The sequence below is a fragment of the Xyrauchen texanus genome, chromosome 32 (assembly GCF_025860055.1).
Source record: "Xyrauchen texanus isolate HMW12.3.18 chromosome 32, RBS_HiC_50CHRs, whole genome shotgun sequence".
Classification (NCBI taxonomy): Eukaryota; Metazoa; Chordata; class Actinopteri; order Cypriniformes; family Catostomidae; genus Xyrauchen; species Xyrauchen texanus.
In genome coordinates, this window is record NC_068307.1 from 9,590,274 (window position 1) to 9,608,428 (window position 18,155).

The 18,155-nt window shown below is 39.9% G+C and overlaps 1 protein-coding gene across 2 annotated transcripts in view; it reads right to left on the reverse strand.

Moving 5' to 3' along the window:
• Positions 1 to 4,840: 4,840 nt before the first annotated feature.
• The window catches only part of lrrn2 (leucine rich repeat neuronal 2), an 86,844-nt gene continuing 73,529 nt past the window's right edge, over positions 4,841 to 18,155 (reverse strand). For both annotated transcript variants that reach the window (XM_052100939.1, XM_052100940.1), the window contains one exon: positions 4,841 to 9,102. In XM_052100939.1, coding sequence (XP_051956899.1) covers positions 6,607 to 8,775 — 2,169 coding nt within the window. In that variant the 5' untranslated portion in view covers positions 8,776 to 9,102 and the 3' untranslated portion in view covers positions 4,841 to 6,606. The remainder of the gene's footprint in view (positions 9,103 to 18,155) is intronic.

Below are 18,155 nucleotides of genomic sequence, written 5' to 3' on the forward strand. Positions count from 1 at the left end.
AACCATATGGTTACATCTGTTAAACTTACAGTAACTAGTTAGTAAGAAGTTCAATTCTCACACACAAATATTACACAGTTCAAAGTCCTTTGCCATATCATTAGTAAATGCACATTTAGATGCCCTCAGAGCCTCTAGCTTTAGTTTGAGATGTTCGTTGCATTTCTGCAATGATTTTTCAATGATCCCATGCCCAAAGAATTCTTACAAGAGGGTGTTTTTTTCCCCCTTTTCTGTCTTGAAATGTGTTATTCATTCATTCAGTCATTTGCATGATCAGACTGGGTGTTTACTCTGGCAGTTTTAGTTCTCTGTCATATTTATGCAGGCATCTAGCTGACATGTTTATGAGCTTTTTCTTTTTAGTTTGGCTATATTTCCAATGTTGTTTACAACGTATGACTAAGATGTGGTGATTGAAAAATCGGTATTGCCAATTCATGGAAGTAATGCATATTTTTGGTGTGGCCAAGCTCAAATATTCATCCATTGCTTTCATGTATGCAAGGACATCTAAAAGATATAAACTGCTACTGATGGAAAACTGAATTTCTTTTAACAAGATTCATACCCTAATGATAAATACTTATTAGGAATCCTGAAATAGCTTGATGCATTGGCTGCTAATGGCACAGCTTAGTTCTGCATGTACAATGAATCATATACCAAAATGAGCCACACTTCTAGGAGGAATGACATCTTGTTGTTTTAATTTTTTTATTATTGCCAGACAAATTACATTTAGTTATTTGCATTTGAATATTTGAATTTGGTGAAACTTTAATAACTGTGTTGTGTTCAGTGCTGTTCAGCCTTTTATTGTTTAGGCAATATTGTTTGGTGTTCACTGCTTGTGCCTTTCTTCCAAACCAACGTTCCTACCTTGACAGGATCCATGGCTATCCAATTATGCGAAACGTTGAGTTGTAAGAGGACTTGATGTACAACAAGGTTACTGCAGACAGGCAATAGGGATCCATCGTTAATACATCGCTTTACCTCTGGTCTTTGTACAGACAGATTGTGTGCTGTATTGCTGTTTGGAGTCTTGCTCTTTGTCAAGGCTAAGCACTCCCATGCAATAATAAATGAAACTTTGGACAGTTTTAAAGGGATAGTTCATCCAAAAATGTAAATTCAATCACCATTTATTCACGTTCATGTTGACTTTCTTATGTAAATTCACTTTTATTTTAAAGAAAAGACAAAAAGTTAGTGGTGACAGACTAACGTATTGCCTAACATTTCATTTTTTATTATTTTTGTTCCACAGAAGAAAGTCATACGGGTTTGGAATGACATGAGAGTTAGTAAATGATGCCTGAATTTTCATTTTTGTGAGAACTATCCCTTTTATATCAATAAGGGCAAACACTAAGCTGAATATTGGGTGTCGGTGCAGACATGGAGACTTTCCACACAGACGTACATGCACTCTCATGCCTCCACCTCTCTAAAACAGCCCAGTTCTACTCCATTAACCAGTGTCACTTCCCATTTCTGTGCTCTTGCTCCCCCGTTCCATATTCCATTATCTTACTCGCATGCTCTGCCTCCCTCCCCTCATGAGGAAATCGATAGCCTCACTAAATAGATTTCACAATCAATTTTTCTATTATCGTTCCACAAAGATGCTTCCTGGTTTTAATATTGGGAACACTTTAAAGGAAAGGAAAAATAGAGCACAGGATATTGAACGTGTGGAAATTCCTGCTGGCCTGGTCTCAAAAGGTTGAATAAGGTTTAGGTTAGGGTGTATTTTCACTGTATACTATATAATAATGTATACTATATAATACAATTATTATTTAATTATTTAATTTCTATACACATTTTACAATATTTTTTATACAAACTACACAATGATCACTGTTAGACATTATAGATATTAATTTCATTATCATTATTATTATTTTTTTTAAATGCATGAAAAAAAAAATAGAGATTCACAAGGCTAAATTACCCTTAGCAGGTAAATGATGTGTGAAACAGTCCTGAGCTTTAGTCCCATACTAACCCCATTATTTTAATTTGCGTGAGGTGTAGAATTATCTGGCAGAAATCATGGTGTGAACCATGCCATCTTTTGCTGGGCTCCCTGTTCTTTTATTTGCAAAATAAAAGTTTGGGAGTCAAATTTTAATTTAAATTTTTCCTATTGACACACTAAAGCTTAAAATATAAATAACCATCTTAAGACAAATGTTTTTGTGAAGCACCTTATGTGCCGAAGACGTTTGCACAGTACTGTGTATGTGTATATATATATATATGATATTGTCTTAATTTTAATGTGAGGAGGTCATGATTTCCTACTAATATTGCAAAATTTTACAATTCTTGTCTTGTTAAACTTTTTAATGAGGAAAAAATTACTGAGTGCACCTTTAATTTACATAATCGCAGTGCTTCATGGGATTGTAGTTCGTGCGCGGTAAGAATACAGTCTTGTACCTTTGTCGTTTTGTCCGAATTTCAAATATTTTTTGCTTCAAATCTAAGTTTTTTAATGTTGTTATTCACCTCAGAGCTGGTTGGAACTCTTTTATTAAGGATTTTATAAAAAAAACATTGGAAAAAATGAATGGGAAAAATACTTCTGGAACCCAGACGGCTGCTGAAAAAGTGGGTGACTCTGTTGCACTCTATTGACCTGGTGCCAACTGCTATTAATCATGGAGGAGTTGGGGAATAATGTGAAGGATGCCTCATGCAGCAGTAAACACCTGGATACCCGCACCTGACTTTTCGCAATGAAGATGAAGAAGGGTAATTGTGTTATCGTATCATGTCAGCTTTCCCTGCCTGAGCCAGTCGAGATGTCAGCATTCAAGAATTCTACCTCTAGAATTCTACCTCTGTACTTTTTAAGAAACATATCAAACTTCAGATATCTGCTTTCTAGATCATGAGTATCTCTAATGTAGCCTCTGATTTAGCTACACTGCCTGGCCAAAAAAAAGTTGCATATTTTGTTGGACCTTTAGCTTTGATTATTGTGCTTGTTAGTATTGTTTTGACAACCTTATGCAACAACCTTTTTTTCTGTCCAGAGTTGGATTCATTTTTGGCTGAGATCTTGTATTGATGACGGGAGAGTCAAGCCACTCTTTAAAGTATTCTCCAGCACATCCCAAAGACTTTCAATGGGGTTAAGGTCAGGACTCTGTGGTGACCAATTCATATGTGAAAATGATTCCGCATGCTCCCTGAACCACTATTTTACAATTTGTGCCCAACAAATTTTGGTATTGTTGTCCTGTAATATGCCCGAGCAATCAGGGAGGAAAAAATCCATTTGGATGGGATGACCTGTTCATTCAGTACATTCAGCTGACTTCAGTTTATTGCCGCCATAACGTTGACCAATTGAAGCAACCCCAGATCATAACACTGCCTCCAGAAACTTGTTCAGTTGGCATTATACGTTATGGGTGCATCGCTTCAAGCACTTCCCTTCTTACCCTGACGTGCCCATCACTTTGGAATAAGGTAAATCTGGACTCATTAGACCACATGACCCATTTTCATTGCTTCACAGTCCAATCTTTATGCTCCCTAGCAAATTGAAGTATTTTTTTCTGATTAGCCTCGCTAACAAGTGGCTTTCTTGTGGCCACACATCTGTTTAGTCCCAATCCTGTAAGTTCTCGTCGCATTGTGCGTGTGGAAAGGCTCTTACTTTCATTATTAAACACAGCCGTGAGTTCTACTGTCAAATTGTTTTCTTAAAGCATTTTAGTTATCTCTGATCATGATAATTTTACATTTTTTTTCCGACCACATTTCTTCTGCGAAGCTGACAGTTCACCACTATCCTTCCAGGTTTTAATGATGCGTTGGACAGTTCTTAACCCAATTCCAGTTATTTCAGCACTCCTTTGTTGTTTAATTTACTTGCAGGCCAACACTTTTCTCCTGAAACACAGTAACGTCTTTTCCAAGACCACGGGATACATATTTCGACATGGTTGTTTAAGAAATGAGAAGGTACACACTGCATCAGTTAGGGTTAAAAGAATTGTTGCCAGTTGAAACATTTTAATCACTGCAATAATGATCTAATCAAAGACACTTTAGTATCTGCTTATTTAAATCCAAACGGCAAATGTTTTTTTTGGCCAGGCAGTGTATATCTGATAATTTTAGGATGCTGTGTTAGATAGGTGACGTTTGCTATCTATATTATGGAACTGCAATATAACTAGCTTTAGCTCACTATGACTGCCTGCATCAGCACACCTCCATCAAAATTAAAGCAATTTAATGAATACATATTGAAAAGAAAGAGCTTCAAGGACAAAAATGCAAAAAGGGCCTTTGTATTTAAAAATTTGGCAGTGAAAAATAAAACTGTATTTTCATTCTTTCTGACAAACATTTGAAATATTACAGTGTTTATTAAAAGGGGGCATGGTATTTGCAACTCACTACTCTTGAGAACTTTTAAAAGAGCTACTTTTTTAGCACTTTCTTAAATAGTTTTTAGGACAGGTACTTTTAATTTTGGACCATCTGCTGCTGAGGGGCAGAGCATCACAAGCCCGAGGCTCTTCACTCAAAAGATTTTAAGAAGCCGAGGGCTGTTTTGCAAGTATCCAGAAACTGGAGAAACTCCTTGCTGTGGTAATTCCATTTCAATGGAATGAATGACTATTTGTTCTCATTATAATTGGAGGAAATGTTGCTCCAATTACCTCTAAGGCAGATCTGTGAAATTATGCCCCTTGTGCACCCACGGAAAATGGGCTCCATGAAACATAATAGCAGGAAAAAGCAACCCAAGGCCCTGATCATGAATAAGCTTGAATTTTAGAGTAGATGAAATGAGGGTGAAATATGATGTCTCAATCAGTGTCCTGCAATTGACCAAACGTTGAAATCAGTCTAAAATGTTTTAATAATAGCTCAAAATAGAATTTAACACAAAGTAATCTAAATTATTTCAGAAAGTGGTAAGTTGAATAGGAAATTCCGATTGATTTATGTACAGTGTTTGAGGTGGGAAAAGACCAATGGTCAACAAATTAAATTTAACAAAAGGAAATACATATGAGAGGACAAGACAGTCAAGTTAGATAGATGGGTAGAGAGAGAGAGAGAGCGAGAGAGCGCGAGTGTACCACTGAAACAGTAGGACACATCAATATTTGTGGTTGCAAATAATAATAAAAAATAATTAAACCAAAGTTTCCATAAAATGACAGACTTTTAAATAATGGACTTCCACATGTTTGAGAAATGTAATAGAACAGTTCACAATTCCCAATGCTGCTGTCGTTCCCTCACAGACAAAAGAGCAGCATATCTGTGGCCTCTGACCCCTACTTCACTGGGTATATCTCTCATTAATGTAGCTGTCCAATAGTCAGAGCTTTGTACATTGAAGTCACCCAGAAAAACTGTTTAAGAAAAAGCCCATTTTTAATTATTATAATTTTTTTTTTTTACACAAAGAATAAGACTATCTTTCCTTGAACGTATCCTATTAGTGGCCTGTCCGGACCAGTCATTTCCATCAGTACTGCAAGAGATGGAATCTCAAATATAAACATGCCTGCTTTGTGCAAAACATAATGTGCATGTAGAAGTGAATGTCATCATATGTTTGCCTTCTGCTGGTAGAGATGGAGGATAGAGCCAGTGCCCCAAAGACCATAAATGGGCTGCTCCATGCGATTTCTCCATTAACCTTCTCTTCTTCTTGACATGTTAAACAAAGAGGCAGACACATGTCATGTCTGTATGTCCATCAACATTGGAACATCTATTCACTTGGGGTTGTTTTCCTTTGCACAGGTCTGTGATTTTTCAGGATCGAGGGGACCGAAATAGGCAAATATCCAACACTGAGCAGAGTGGGTCATAGGTTTATGGCCCCTGTCAGATGTAGAGATTATTCAATTTCTGAAAAAAAAAAAAAAAGTTTTTTCTCTTTTGTGCAATAAAAAACTTCTCAGATTTCTATAGCTTTGGAGTGATCTCTGGGGCTCAAGAGAACAACACATTGTTAAAGAGAGTACATACAACATTAGTTTCACAACATTTAAGACTCTGTCCTCTTCAGAAGATGTGAATTGTGTCTTCTTAAGTTTAACATTAATAGGTGTGAATGTTTTGCTGAGATTTTTTGCCGTTTGTGTTCCTTGCTTTCCTGTGTCAGATCAGTCTCTTCAGTATAAAAAATATATAAGTGCTTCTTATCTTTCTAAAACCACTTGGCCTGTTGTGACAGACTCATAAAATTGGAAGGGTGCATATTAACAGACTGTATATGAACTGTTATTTATGATTGGGAGCACAGCTTTTGTGTCCTTTGCAGATATACTATATGTGAATACATGAACAAATGCTTTTAATATACATATATGTACTTGTATCTTCATTACAAAATAAATACAAATATTTTTTTCTTCGTTCTTTTTCACGTTTTACACTATACTTAAAACTCGTCGCTTTTTATGTGGCGCAGATCTGCCACAAATTTCTAGTATTGTTTGTTTCAGAAGATCAGTAGTTATGACTGTCAGAGCGGTAAAGTTAGTAGCTTTATGAAGCTTGTACTCTGGAGATATTTGTACATTCTTCTTGAACACACTATTCTGCTCAGCATCCCCTTTTTGTTTGCCCCCGAACGTCTTGCCCCAGCATAGTATTTCTGAGGTATTTGCCTCTGCCGTCTGATAGGGCTTGATCTGGGCCCTGCTGATTCAGGTCCTTTGCTGGTATTGGAGGAACCATGAAAGCCTTGGCCTCCTGGGTCAGAATTGTGGTGTGGGGCTTTTCAAACTCTGGCATATGGTCTTTCCAACTAAAAGGACCTCCCCCATGACATGCTCTGGCTGCCAATAAAAGAAGCAGAGCTGAAACCGCCAGTAGGACTGCTGGGGTCAGGTCTGGTAATGGATCTGGCATGGACACCTCCTTGGTCTTTAGCTGGACACAGGAGGTGTCATTTGGCCCCATATGGAGGCAAACTTTGTAGTGAGTCCCTGGTTGGAGATGGGTTAGGTTGAATCTTCTTGTGCCAGCTAGAATTCGAGTGCTGTGCCTGTGATGATTTTTCAGACTGCCATTGGTCACCCAAGAGAGATGTGCTGCAGGGACATTACGGCTGGCTTGCCAGGTCAATAGGGCATACCTTTCTTTGACATCCTGCACTCCAAAGCTATCCTCTGTCTTTTGGCTACTCGTATGAACCTTTCCACCTCCCTCTATCTGTAGAGTCAAGCTTCTAGTGTCAGCTCCCACTAGGTTCTGTGCAACACAAGTGTAAAAGCCAGCTTCTTTGGCAGTGACTCCAGAAATCTCTAATGTGCCCTCTGTTAGAACCCGATAACGCCCAAAGCTGCTGGATGGAGTCAATGTCATGCCCTGGGGAATGACCCAGTAGATGCTTGGCACTGGCTCTGCCAGTGCTCGGCAGTGCAAGGCTACATTGTCTCCGTGTTTGACTTCGATGTAAGAGGGGAATGTGCTTGGTGCAATCAAGGGCAGGCAGCTGTCTGCCATCTCTCTGAATGAGACTTCTTTAACTCTCCTAGCTTTAAGCTCAGGAGGCTCAGAGCAAAATGTGGATTGAGGCTCAATGAAACGAACTGGCTTTTCATTGTCGGCTCCCACCCAGCGGATCAGGCAGTCACAGTGAATGGGATTGCTGTGCAAGCTAATTTCTTGAAGGCTGGGAAGTGACCTGACTGTCTGTTGATGCAGGGCACTCAATGCATTACTGTTGAGCATTAGACTTTCCATGCTTGACAACATTTGGAAGGCTTGAGGGTGAATATATGACAGCCGAGGATTGTTTGTGATCTCCAGTTTGGTCAGTTCAGGCAGGTTTTCCATTGCAGAATGCTCAATAGAGATCAGCTCCTCCATGTTGTTTAAGCCAAGTTCCTTCAAATGTAGCATATTTTTGAAGTCTCCCCTCTGCAGTAGCTGAATGGGGTTCTTGTTTAAGTCGAGGAACTTAAGACCTGGCAGTTTTTGCAATGCCTCTTTTGGGACTTTTATTAGGTGGTTATCATAAAAGCTGATGCTCTCTAGGTTTTGAAGCCCCTCCAGCGCTCGCTCTGAGATCTCACGTAAGCCCATGCCTGCTAGGACCAGACTGCGCAAGGAGCCCAGCGGTTTAAAATTTAGGTCCTGGATAGTGTCCACAGGGTTTCCACCAATCATGAGCACTTCCAGTTGTGGCAAAGCATGGAACCAACGCCTATCAATTACAACCAGGCGGTTAGAGTTGAGATGAAGCCTTAACAGTTTATCCAGGCCCTTGAAAGCCCCAGGGGAGATGCTCCGTAGCCTGTTGTGATTGAGGTACAACTCCTGCAGGCTAGAAAGACCAAAGAACGCTGCTTCAGGAAGGTGCCTCAGCTGGTTTTCCTCCATGTGTAGGCTGAGAAGATCTGGCATGTCAGTTATCCGCAGGTTTCGGGTACTGGTAAAGCTGTTATGTGAGAGATCCAACTCTGTCAGATTGACAAGGCCCTGGAGTTCACTCTGGTCCACAGAACTGATGAGGTTACTTTGCATCCGGAGGGTTTGTGTCTCAGGAGGGAGGGAAGTAGGCAGCTGGATAAGTAGGAGGTCATTGCAGTCTACTGTAGGAGCCTCTCTGTACACAGATTGGGGAGAGTACCAAGGCTTGATTTGGCAGACACACTGGAGGGGGCAGGGTACCCTCCAAGGCATGGATTGAATAACCAGAGAGCTTGCAACTCCAAGCAGCAGATGCGCGTGCAAAAGAAACATTGTAATATGTCCCATTTTCATAATCAAACTGATTTAATTTGATGTAGATTCACTGTGAGCTGGACCCTTCAGTCTTTTTTAATACAAGCCCCTCTCACTTTTATCTCAAGTTTATGTGATAGGAGAACCCAGGGTTTGTTAAATTTAGCAAAATAAAGTTGTTTAAAGATGAAGTGCACTTTGTTCGTTTATTTCCAGTCTTGTGAAGTAGTCACATAAGTGTTTCAAAATCATCCTGTCTCTTTTGTGGTGTGACTGCAGTGTTTCAGATGGCGCTCCAGTCTCAGTCCATTGATCTTACATCCTAGCACGATTAGAGTAGGTTTTAGGATCGGTTCAGGGGCACACCTGGAAAAGACAAAAAAAGGACACTTAATCATGAGCTGTAATTACACTGGAATTATATGATGAGATTTTAATAATTCCATGTGTCAGAGCAGCACTTTTCATTTCATGAGGCAATTGTTCTATAATTGGTTGGGGTTCCTGTAGTTCAACTGGTAGAGCATGACGCTAGCAATGCCAAGATCATGGGTTAGATTCCCAGGGTACACACAAACTGATAAAATGTATATCTTGTATGCACTGCAAGTCACTTTTGATAAAACTGTTTGCCAAATGTTCAGTTATCCACTTATATAAAATTGGTATATGAGGTAGGTGTTTTTTCATTGTTGTGAAATTGTAATTGGAGAAACCATGCTATATCAGCTCAAATTTAATGTAAAATTATTTGTTGGTATGAACACATTTGGCATGCCTTGGCTTGTATATGTCTCTGTTAAAATGTCCTCTAAAGTAGTTCTGGGAAATTCCAGCTAAATTCCACTGCACGTCTTGTAGCTGCTAGAAAATGACTACTGTGAAAATATGAGAAAAATGCTGGCTGAAATTTTGTAAGCTAATTCATGGCTTAGGATTTAGCTCCACAAGGCCCTGGTGTAACTCATATAATGGAGGCTTGTTAGGAATAGGGAAAATGTGACATGCTTTTGTTAAAATGTACAAGATGCAAATCATCAGGTTCCTAAGAGGCACGAGGAGTTAAACTCCCCCAGGCTGCGCCTAGTTCCCTCATCCCATGTGTTATCAGGTGACTCAAACAGTTAAGTTCGGGTCAGCTGGCCGGGTGTATCACTTGTGCATAGCACCTTTCCCCTCCCTTGAGGCGAAGATGTGTGCTCTTCTCCAGTTGCGTTCGTAAGAAGTGTGAACCCTGGACATTCTTCCTCCCTAGCCTAGCGGCCGTCGAGTCTTCGGAGAGGCTTGCTGCCGCCCAAGTACGGGCGCCACCCAGACCCCCGTACTGTGGTAAATGCTCCACATAGGCTTGTTGTCCCCAAGGCAACCCCGTGTGATGTATATTCCGCAAAATGGTTTCCCTTCTGGTAAACCGTGTCTTCCTTGGGCAGAGGGCCCTCTGTCCTTGGTCGCCATGTTTGTAGTAACTCCTCCCCATTGGGTAGGACCTACCACAACGCTGCTCCACACAATGTGTTTCCACTCCTAACCAGTAAGACCATGTGTTGTATTCCACCTAAAATCCCCCACCCCCCTCTCGGGGCCGGGTGTGGTCTCTGCGGTGTCCTCCTCTTTGGAGGGACACTCCCCAGCTTGGACCATATATTTGGCCCCCAGCCGAACATATTTAGTTCCTTTTTGAGGAGAACAATAGAGAGAAGGCCACAGCTGGGCTAGCCAGTCCTTATACTTCTGAGCAGTTAGTCGTTCCCCTAGGTGCAGGGGACCACTTCATGCCTGCCAGTGTGTTGGGGTAGTTATGCGATGGCTTGCTGCGCTGGCTGACACAGAGGTCTGCCCATCTCGCACCGCCTGTCTGCGTAACTCGGTTCAGCTCTTGTGGCGTTTTCCATTGGGACCCCTAGTGTCAACTCATCGACACAACGTTGAGTGAGTGACAGATAGGGAACGTCTCGTTTACGTGTCTCTCCTGCCACAACACTGAACCAACCGCTGAAATGGCCGGGTCTTTGGCTCGGCTCCTCAGTGAGATACCTGATGTGTGTTTGCAGTGTCACTCCTTTTATACCCGTATGTCCGGGGGAGTGGCATGCAAATTCCACGCGGCAATTTCCATTGGCCTTTTCTCAAGATTAGAGATGTCTGGGCTCCGCAGGAGCGACTCCTAGTGTCATCTCATCGAAGCAACGTCTCGTTCCTTCCATCAGGGAACGGAGGTTACATCAGTAACCGAGACGTTTCTCTACATTTGGAGAGGAATTCACTTTTTTCATAGTTTATTTCAATAATATATATTTTTTAATTCACTCATAAAACCGTAATGGGAGTTAATTGCAATTTTTAAGGTTAACTGCAATAAGTTAATTACTTCAAGGTTTGATTAAGGTAAGGTAGATATAAGAGATTGTAGTTGTATGTTCTCACCTAAATATCCTCTAAATTAACCATAATGTATCTTTGACACAAAACACTCCATTGAGTTTCATTTAGACATTTCAGCTACATGGCAGAATGACAGAGGTCCTTTGCTTGCTCTGATTATAGCATCCACCCTTCTTCCTTTCTCAAAGCTCTGCCACAGTAATGCATTCTTCTCCTGAGTGCCCAATTAGTCCTAATGTTCTCTCTGTCTCTCTTGTACCCCAGGGATCTACCTGCCAGTTCGGAGACTATTTGTGCCTCCTCTTCCCTCTCTCTCATATATGCACAGCACGGAGGGATAGAGGGACTATCCATAGCTATCAACGGGCCAATGCAAGTAAAGCCCCAAATTCTCCCCGCCAGCTATCAGCATGCACACTTAACCTTAAAGCTAATTTACAAAGTGTCAACTTCACAGGCAGAAACATGGCCTTCAATGATGCACCCTGGCCCAGCTGGTCTTGGGACGTGTTGCATACCGTTGATTCCCAGCCTGCATCTCAATGAGTTGTCTTAAGCGCCCCTAATGTGAGGTGAATGGAGATGTTTGCATGTGGGCTTCTTGCCTGTGCATATTGAATAATGCATCTTCCGAGTTCGCCCACTAATCTTCTTTCTCACTGCTTTTTGCTCTCGCTTTGGCCATGATGAAACACACAAAACAAGACAAAGTAAGTGCAGGAGGCCAATGAGGAGTGCCTCCCTTTGTACTCATGAAGGAAATAGCTGTTGCCAACAATGATTCTATGCAACAGGTGGTCTATCTTTATAATTGCTAAATTAATTTTTTCACCCTTTACCTGCTATAATGCCATTAAGAAACAACTAAACCCAAAGTCAGTATGGTTGCATCACAGCAGCATAATATGGTTGTCAATCACATTTGTAGTGCAGTAAAATTCAGTGCATTAACATCTCCATATAATCAGATAACCAACCATAGTCTATAACCAAAGTGACTCACTTACATTTTCAAAACTGATATGTGCTGTTTGAACAGAACCACAGTAAAACTCTGTCTTGTTTTTAGAGAAATGTGACAAATAGGTTAGATTTCTGTTGTAAATTTTTTTATTTGTTTCCTCTTTGAATTAAGTTTATTTTTCTTAACCCATTGGGATACTTTTTTTCTTGTTTTAAGTATAAACTTTTCCAAATATCTTATGTATTTTTCTTCAAGTAAATGAATCTTGCTTCAAGGATCTTTAGATATCTTACTGGAGAACAAGACAAAAATATTGAGTAAGAAAACTAATTTTTGCAATGCATGTGTATGGCCAGAGGAATGTTATTCACACATTATTCTTTGCTGTCAATCACTAATGTTAGACCCGTCAACCTCTCTCAGTGTTAGGGTTCCCACACCTCAAAAATCCCAGTTTAACCCCTGGTTACAGGTATCATGTTAACATGTGTAATATTTACGTCTTTTAGCTATACTTTTGAAACTGTGTATATTTTAAGGTTCTATTAAAAACAAACAAACAAACAAAAACTCTCTCACACACACACATTGATTTGCTCCAGTTTAATCACAGTTTATGTAACATGTCAATCACATGTTAATGAGTCGCTTTTCAGATAGCAGAGATTAGAAGAATTTCCCGCCATCAGTTTCCTTAAAAGCCTAATGTTCATTCATGGCATGATCGCTGATCAGAAAGGTGGGTGCACCACCTCTGGCTGCATGCTGATGCCTGGATCTCTATGCCAAAGCTCCACCTCTCCTCTCTTTCAGCGACTAATTTCAGAGCTTAACAGTGAGTGGGGAAGAAAACAGGTCTGTTTGCACTCTGACAGTAATGCAGATTTTCCTTGCTCTATGAATAATTCTTTGTGGTCGCACACTTCTGGAAATGATTGCCTAGTCCTCAAGGTTAGGGTTGCACATTGTATTAAATACTTTTGGGTCTGACTGCATTTATGTTTGTTTATGCTGTGCCAAAGTGATAACTTTCAACCAGCTTTATTTATTTCCTTCGGTTTTGCTTTTTTAAATTTATTTAATAAAACACAGTACATAATCAATGTCATAATCACAAAATGAAAACTCTATAATGTCTTCACATTTTCATAGTTTTCTTCAACAAAATCTTTTTTCCTGTGTAAAATTGTGAATGCTAATCAACGTTTTATCAATGAGCTGAACTGACTAGTATTCATCATTCATGTAGTGTGCTTCAGTTTATGAAATAAAAAGGAATATCTAAATCAATGTAGAATACATAAATTGTTATGGGTTTGGAATGAAAGCATCTGAATGGTGCTCCTCTCTTTCTACTGAATACACAACACTCTACACTTAGTAATGACGTCAAGTAAAAGAACCAATGTGGAAGTGGCTTTAACTGTTATAGGTAATAGTGAACACATTTCTGTTTGATATGCCATTTTATGTCGTTGTCACCTGAAGCACTTGTTGTTAATCATGTTGCAAGAACATATAGAAGTGAATTAATGTTATCAACAACAAAACCGTTTGCGGGCTATGAGTGTTGACATAGAAACAAATAACTTCCGAGGTCAGAGAGCGTGAACAACTCTGAGAATCTCTGACTTGCCATCTTGTAATTACAGTAATTCCGACCTCACGTGAATGCATGAATGTGAATAGTCCCTAGAGCATTTTTTTTTTCATATGCCCTTGGAAAGACAATAACTAGCAATAGTAGCAGGAATCACCCTTTCACTTGCATTAGCAGCACTTTTATTTCGTAGATATCTTAAGGTGCCGATATACTTCCGTAGAAGTTCTTCTTTGTTCTTCAAACGTAGTTTGAAACAGCCAAGCAAAAGTATACTGTTTGAGAACATTCAGACATCCGCCACACTTTTATGGGAGGTGTTTAAATGTACATTGAAATATTAGGACACTGAGTCAAAGCTTAAATTATGTGACATTAAAATATGTTATCAATGACTTTATGCATCATTCAGTGAGTACAATTCACACGATATCAGTAAAAGATGCTTTTTTTAACCACTAGATGATGATTTTTAAAGTAATATACAGGTGAAACTCGAAAAATTAGAATATCGTGCAAAAGTTCATTAATTTCAGTAATTCAACTTAAAAGGTGAAACTAATATATTATATAGACTCATTACAAGCAAAGTAAGATATTTCAAGCCTTTATTTGATATAATTGTGATGATTATGCTTACAGCTTATGAAAACCCCAAATTCAGAATCTCAGAAAATTTGAATATTACATGAAATCAATAAAAAAAAGGATTTTAAATACAGAAATGTCGGCCCTCTGAAAAGTATAATCATGCATATGTACTCAGTACTTGGTTTGGGCCCCTTTTGCATTAATTACTGCCTCAATGCGGCGTGGCATGGATGCTATCAGCCTGTGGCACTGCTGAGGTGTTATGGAAGACCAAGATGCTTCAATAGCGGCCTTCAGCTCTTCTGCATTGTTTGGTCTCATGTCTCTCATCTTTCTCTTGGCAATGCCCCATAGATTCACTATGGGGTTCAGGTCAGGCGAGTTTGCTGGCCAATCAAGCACAGCAATACCATGGTCACTGAACCAGGTTTTGGTACTTTTGGCAGTGTGGACAGGTGCCAAGTCCTGCTGGAAAATGAAGTCAGCATCTCCATAAAGCTTGTCTGCTGAAGGAAGCATGAAGTGCTCTAAAATGTCCCGGTAGACGGCTGCGTTGACTCTGGACTTAATAAAGCACAGTGGACCAACACCAGCCGATGACATGGCTCCCCAAACCAACACAGACTGTGGAAACTTCACACTGGACTTCAAGCATCTTGGATTGTGTGCCTCTCCATTCTTCCTCCAGACTCTGGGACCTTGGTTTCCAAATGAGATGCAAAATTTGCTCTCATCAGAAAAGAGGACTTTGGACAACTGAGCAACAGACCAGTTCTTTTTTTCTTTAGCCCAGGTAAGACGTTTGACATTTGAAGCCCATGTCCAGGACCCGTCTGTGTGTGGTGGCTCTTGATGCAGTAACTACAGCCTCAGTCCACTCCTTGTGAAGCTCCCCACACATTTGAATGGCCTTTTCCTGACAATCCTCTCCAGGCTACGGTCATCCCTGCTGCTTGTGCACCTTTTTCTTCCACACTTTTCCCTTCCACTTAACTTTCTATTAATGTGCTTTGATACAGCACTTTGAGAACATCCAACTTCTTTTGCAATTACCTTTTGAGGCTTTCCCTCCTTGTGGAGGGTGTCAATGATGGTTTTCTGCACAACTGTCAGGTCAGCAGTCTTCCCCATGATTGTGAATTCAACTGAACCAGACTGAGAGACCATTTAAAGGCTCAGGAACCCTTTGCAGGTGTTTAGCTGATTAGAGTGTGACACTTTGAGCCTACAATACTGAACCTTTTCACAATATTCTAATTTTCTTGAGATTCTGAATTTGGGGTTTTCATAAGCTGTAAGCCATAATCATCAAAATTATATCAAATAAAGGCTTGAAATATCTTAATTTGCTTGTAATGAGTCTATATAATATATTAGTTTCACCTTTTAAGTTGAATTACTGAAATTAATGAACTTTTGCACGATATTCTAATTTTTCGAGTTTCACCTGTACATGCAGTAGAAAATGCACAATTTGTCATGTTTACATTCTGTATTCATATTGCTAATGCCTTAACATGCTATACAGCCATAATATACACCGATTACTCTCTGTTATTTCAATTTATGATTGCACTGATACTAACTCCAAAGATTGGTGTGTAAAAGAGTGTTAATGAGGACGCAAGAATGATGATGAGAGGCATATCTTACTTTGGGCAGATGTGTGAATGGTTTTCACTGCAAAGGTCACATGAGTGAAGCAGCATATAAAACAGACTGAATGGGCACTTAAGAATATTTAAGTATAATTGATTTAGCTCTAGGTCACACCTACCGATGACGTGGACCAATGGCAGTAAGAAGGTGTTTAGCAGCCCTGAGAATTTTTCCTAAATGTTTCGAACCATTGAAACACAAATGCAAAAAAGATTTTGTTCTAAATTACATCACACCTGTTTGTTCTTCAATTTTGTAAGAAGTACATTGGGGCCTTTAGCCTGTCTTCTTGTCTCTTTCTCCCTCCGTGTGTGTGTGTGTGTGTGTGTGTGTGTGTGTGTGTGTGTGTGTGTATAAAACATTGGAATTCAATGAATGGACTAACTGTCCATCTCCCTTTTGCATTCACCGTCACTGACCATGCCAAACTGTTTTCTGCCAACCCCAATATCAAGCTCCGATAGCACAACCTGACACTACTGCCACTCATACAGTCTTTCAAAAACTTTTATTTGACCCCCCTTACTTGTATTAATGTGGGTGCAACCTTTTTGAAAAGACCAGCCTAAGCCAGCTTGCTGATTCATAATGCTGTTTAGTGCTGATTTGTTGCTGGTCTAGCTGGTGCACCAGCACAGCCATTGCAAAACTTAGCTGGTGAAGCATGAACCAGCATCCAAAATACAACATAAGCTGGTAACCATCTATGCTTGTGTTTTTCAACTTGAAAGTAAACCTGATTTGTCCCAGTCTTTGCCAACTTTTGCACACACACATAACTTCTGCATATGCAAGCTTACTTTATGCCAAAAGTGAGATTCACACCTGGCTTCACGAACCCTTGAGACAAAGAAGAAAGCTTTTGGATTATAAGGAGAACAACACCTGAAGCTGCAACTGAACATGTAAATTGAATATTCCACTTTCTTTTTAAAAGAAGAACATTTGAAACATGGAGAAGATCCTTAAGCGTGCCAGTATTAGAGATTTACCCAAGGCTATGCAATGTTGGACGCTGACTCGTAAACACCAACATGGCGTCATGGTGACTCAAAGTCAGTCTAGTCCATCGAATCCCAACTTGGGGGTATGTAAGCAGGTTCCAGGGGGTACATGAAAATAATTGGATTGTGCTATGTTGAACCTAACAAAATTTATGGCTTTAAATAAAACTAATAAGGATTGGGTATAAATATCGATTTCAATTATTTGCAATCTTTATTTGAACTATATCAATATCTATCTTTTACTCTGTGAACTTTTTTCACATAGTAAGAAACATTTTTACTGTGTTGAGAGTAAAAGTTTGGTTTGACATGTTCTGTGTAACGTATCCAAAGATGAGATCCATGCAATCCAATAATTGAATAATGTCTCTTTTAATACACTTTCTGTACTTTACTGTCAGTTGATCAAAAACAACAAAAAAAAATATGAATTCGAATCACACATAGCGCGGTTACGCTAAAGAAACCGTACACATCCTTTCTTGTTTATATGTGCTCACTGGCCGACCTGCCGGTAGGCTTAAAGAGACAATACTGTTTTAGCTCTTGTATTACATGTCAATCTAAATACTTGTAAATATTGCAAATTAAACTTGTAAACAATAAACATGTATGTAACAGGGTGTAGTGTGGATCCGGGTCGTGATTCTACACACCCGGTCCCTTATCAGGCTAATCAAGCCTCCAAGAGGGATAAAGGCCGACTGCAGATGGTGGTGCGACAGAGAGAGAGAGAGAGAGCGTTTACGGGCAGCTGCCCCATATGTTTGTGTCTTTTTATTTAATTAAATGTTGTTTATATTGTCAAGCCGGTTCTTGGCTCCTCCTTTCCATTGAACTGCTTTACAATGTAAAAAATCAAACAGATGCAATCTATGCAATTTCAAAACATCATATTTAATGATGGAATACATGGAATTTGTACTTTTTTTATCCCCTTTTCTCCCAGTTTGGAATACCCAATTCCCACTACTTAGTCGGTCCTCATGGTTGCGCGGTTACTCGCCTCAATCCGAGTGGTGGAGGACAAGTCTCAGTTTCCTCCACTTCTGAGACAATCCATGCATCTTATCACGTGGCTCATTGTGCATGACACCGCGGAGACTCACAGTATGGGAGGCTCATGCTACTCTCCGCGATTCACGCACAACTTAACAGGTGCCCCATTGAGCGCGAGACCCACTAATCGCGACCACAAGGAGGTTACCCCATGCGA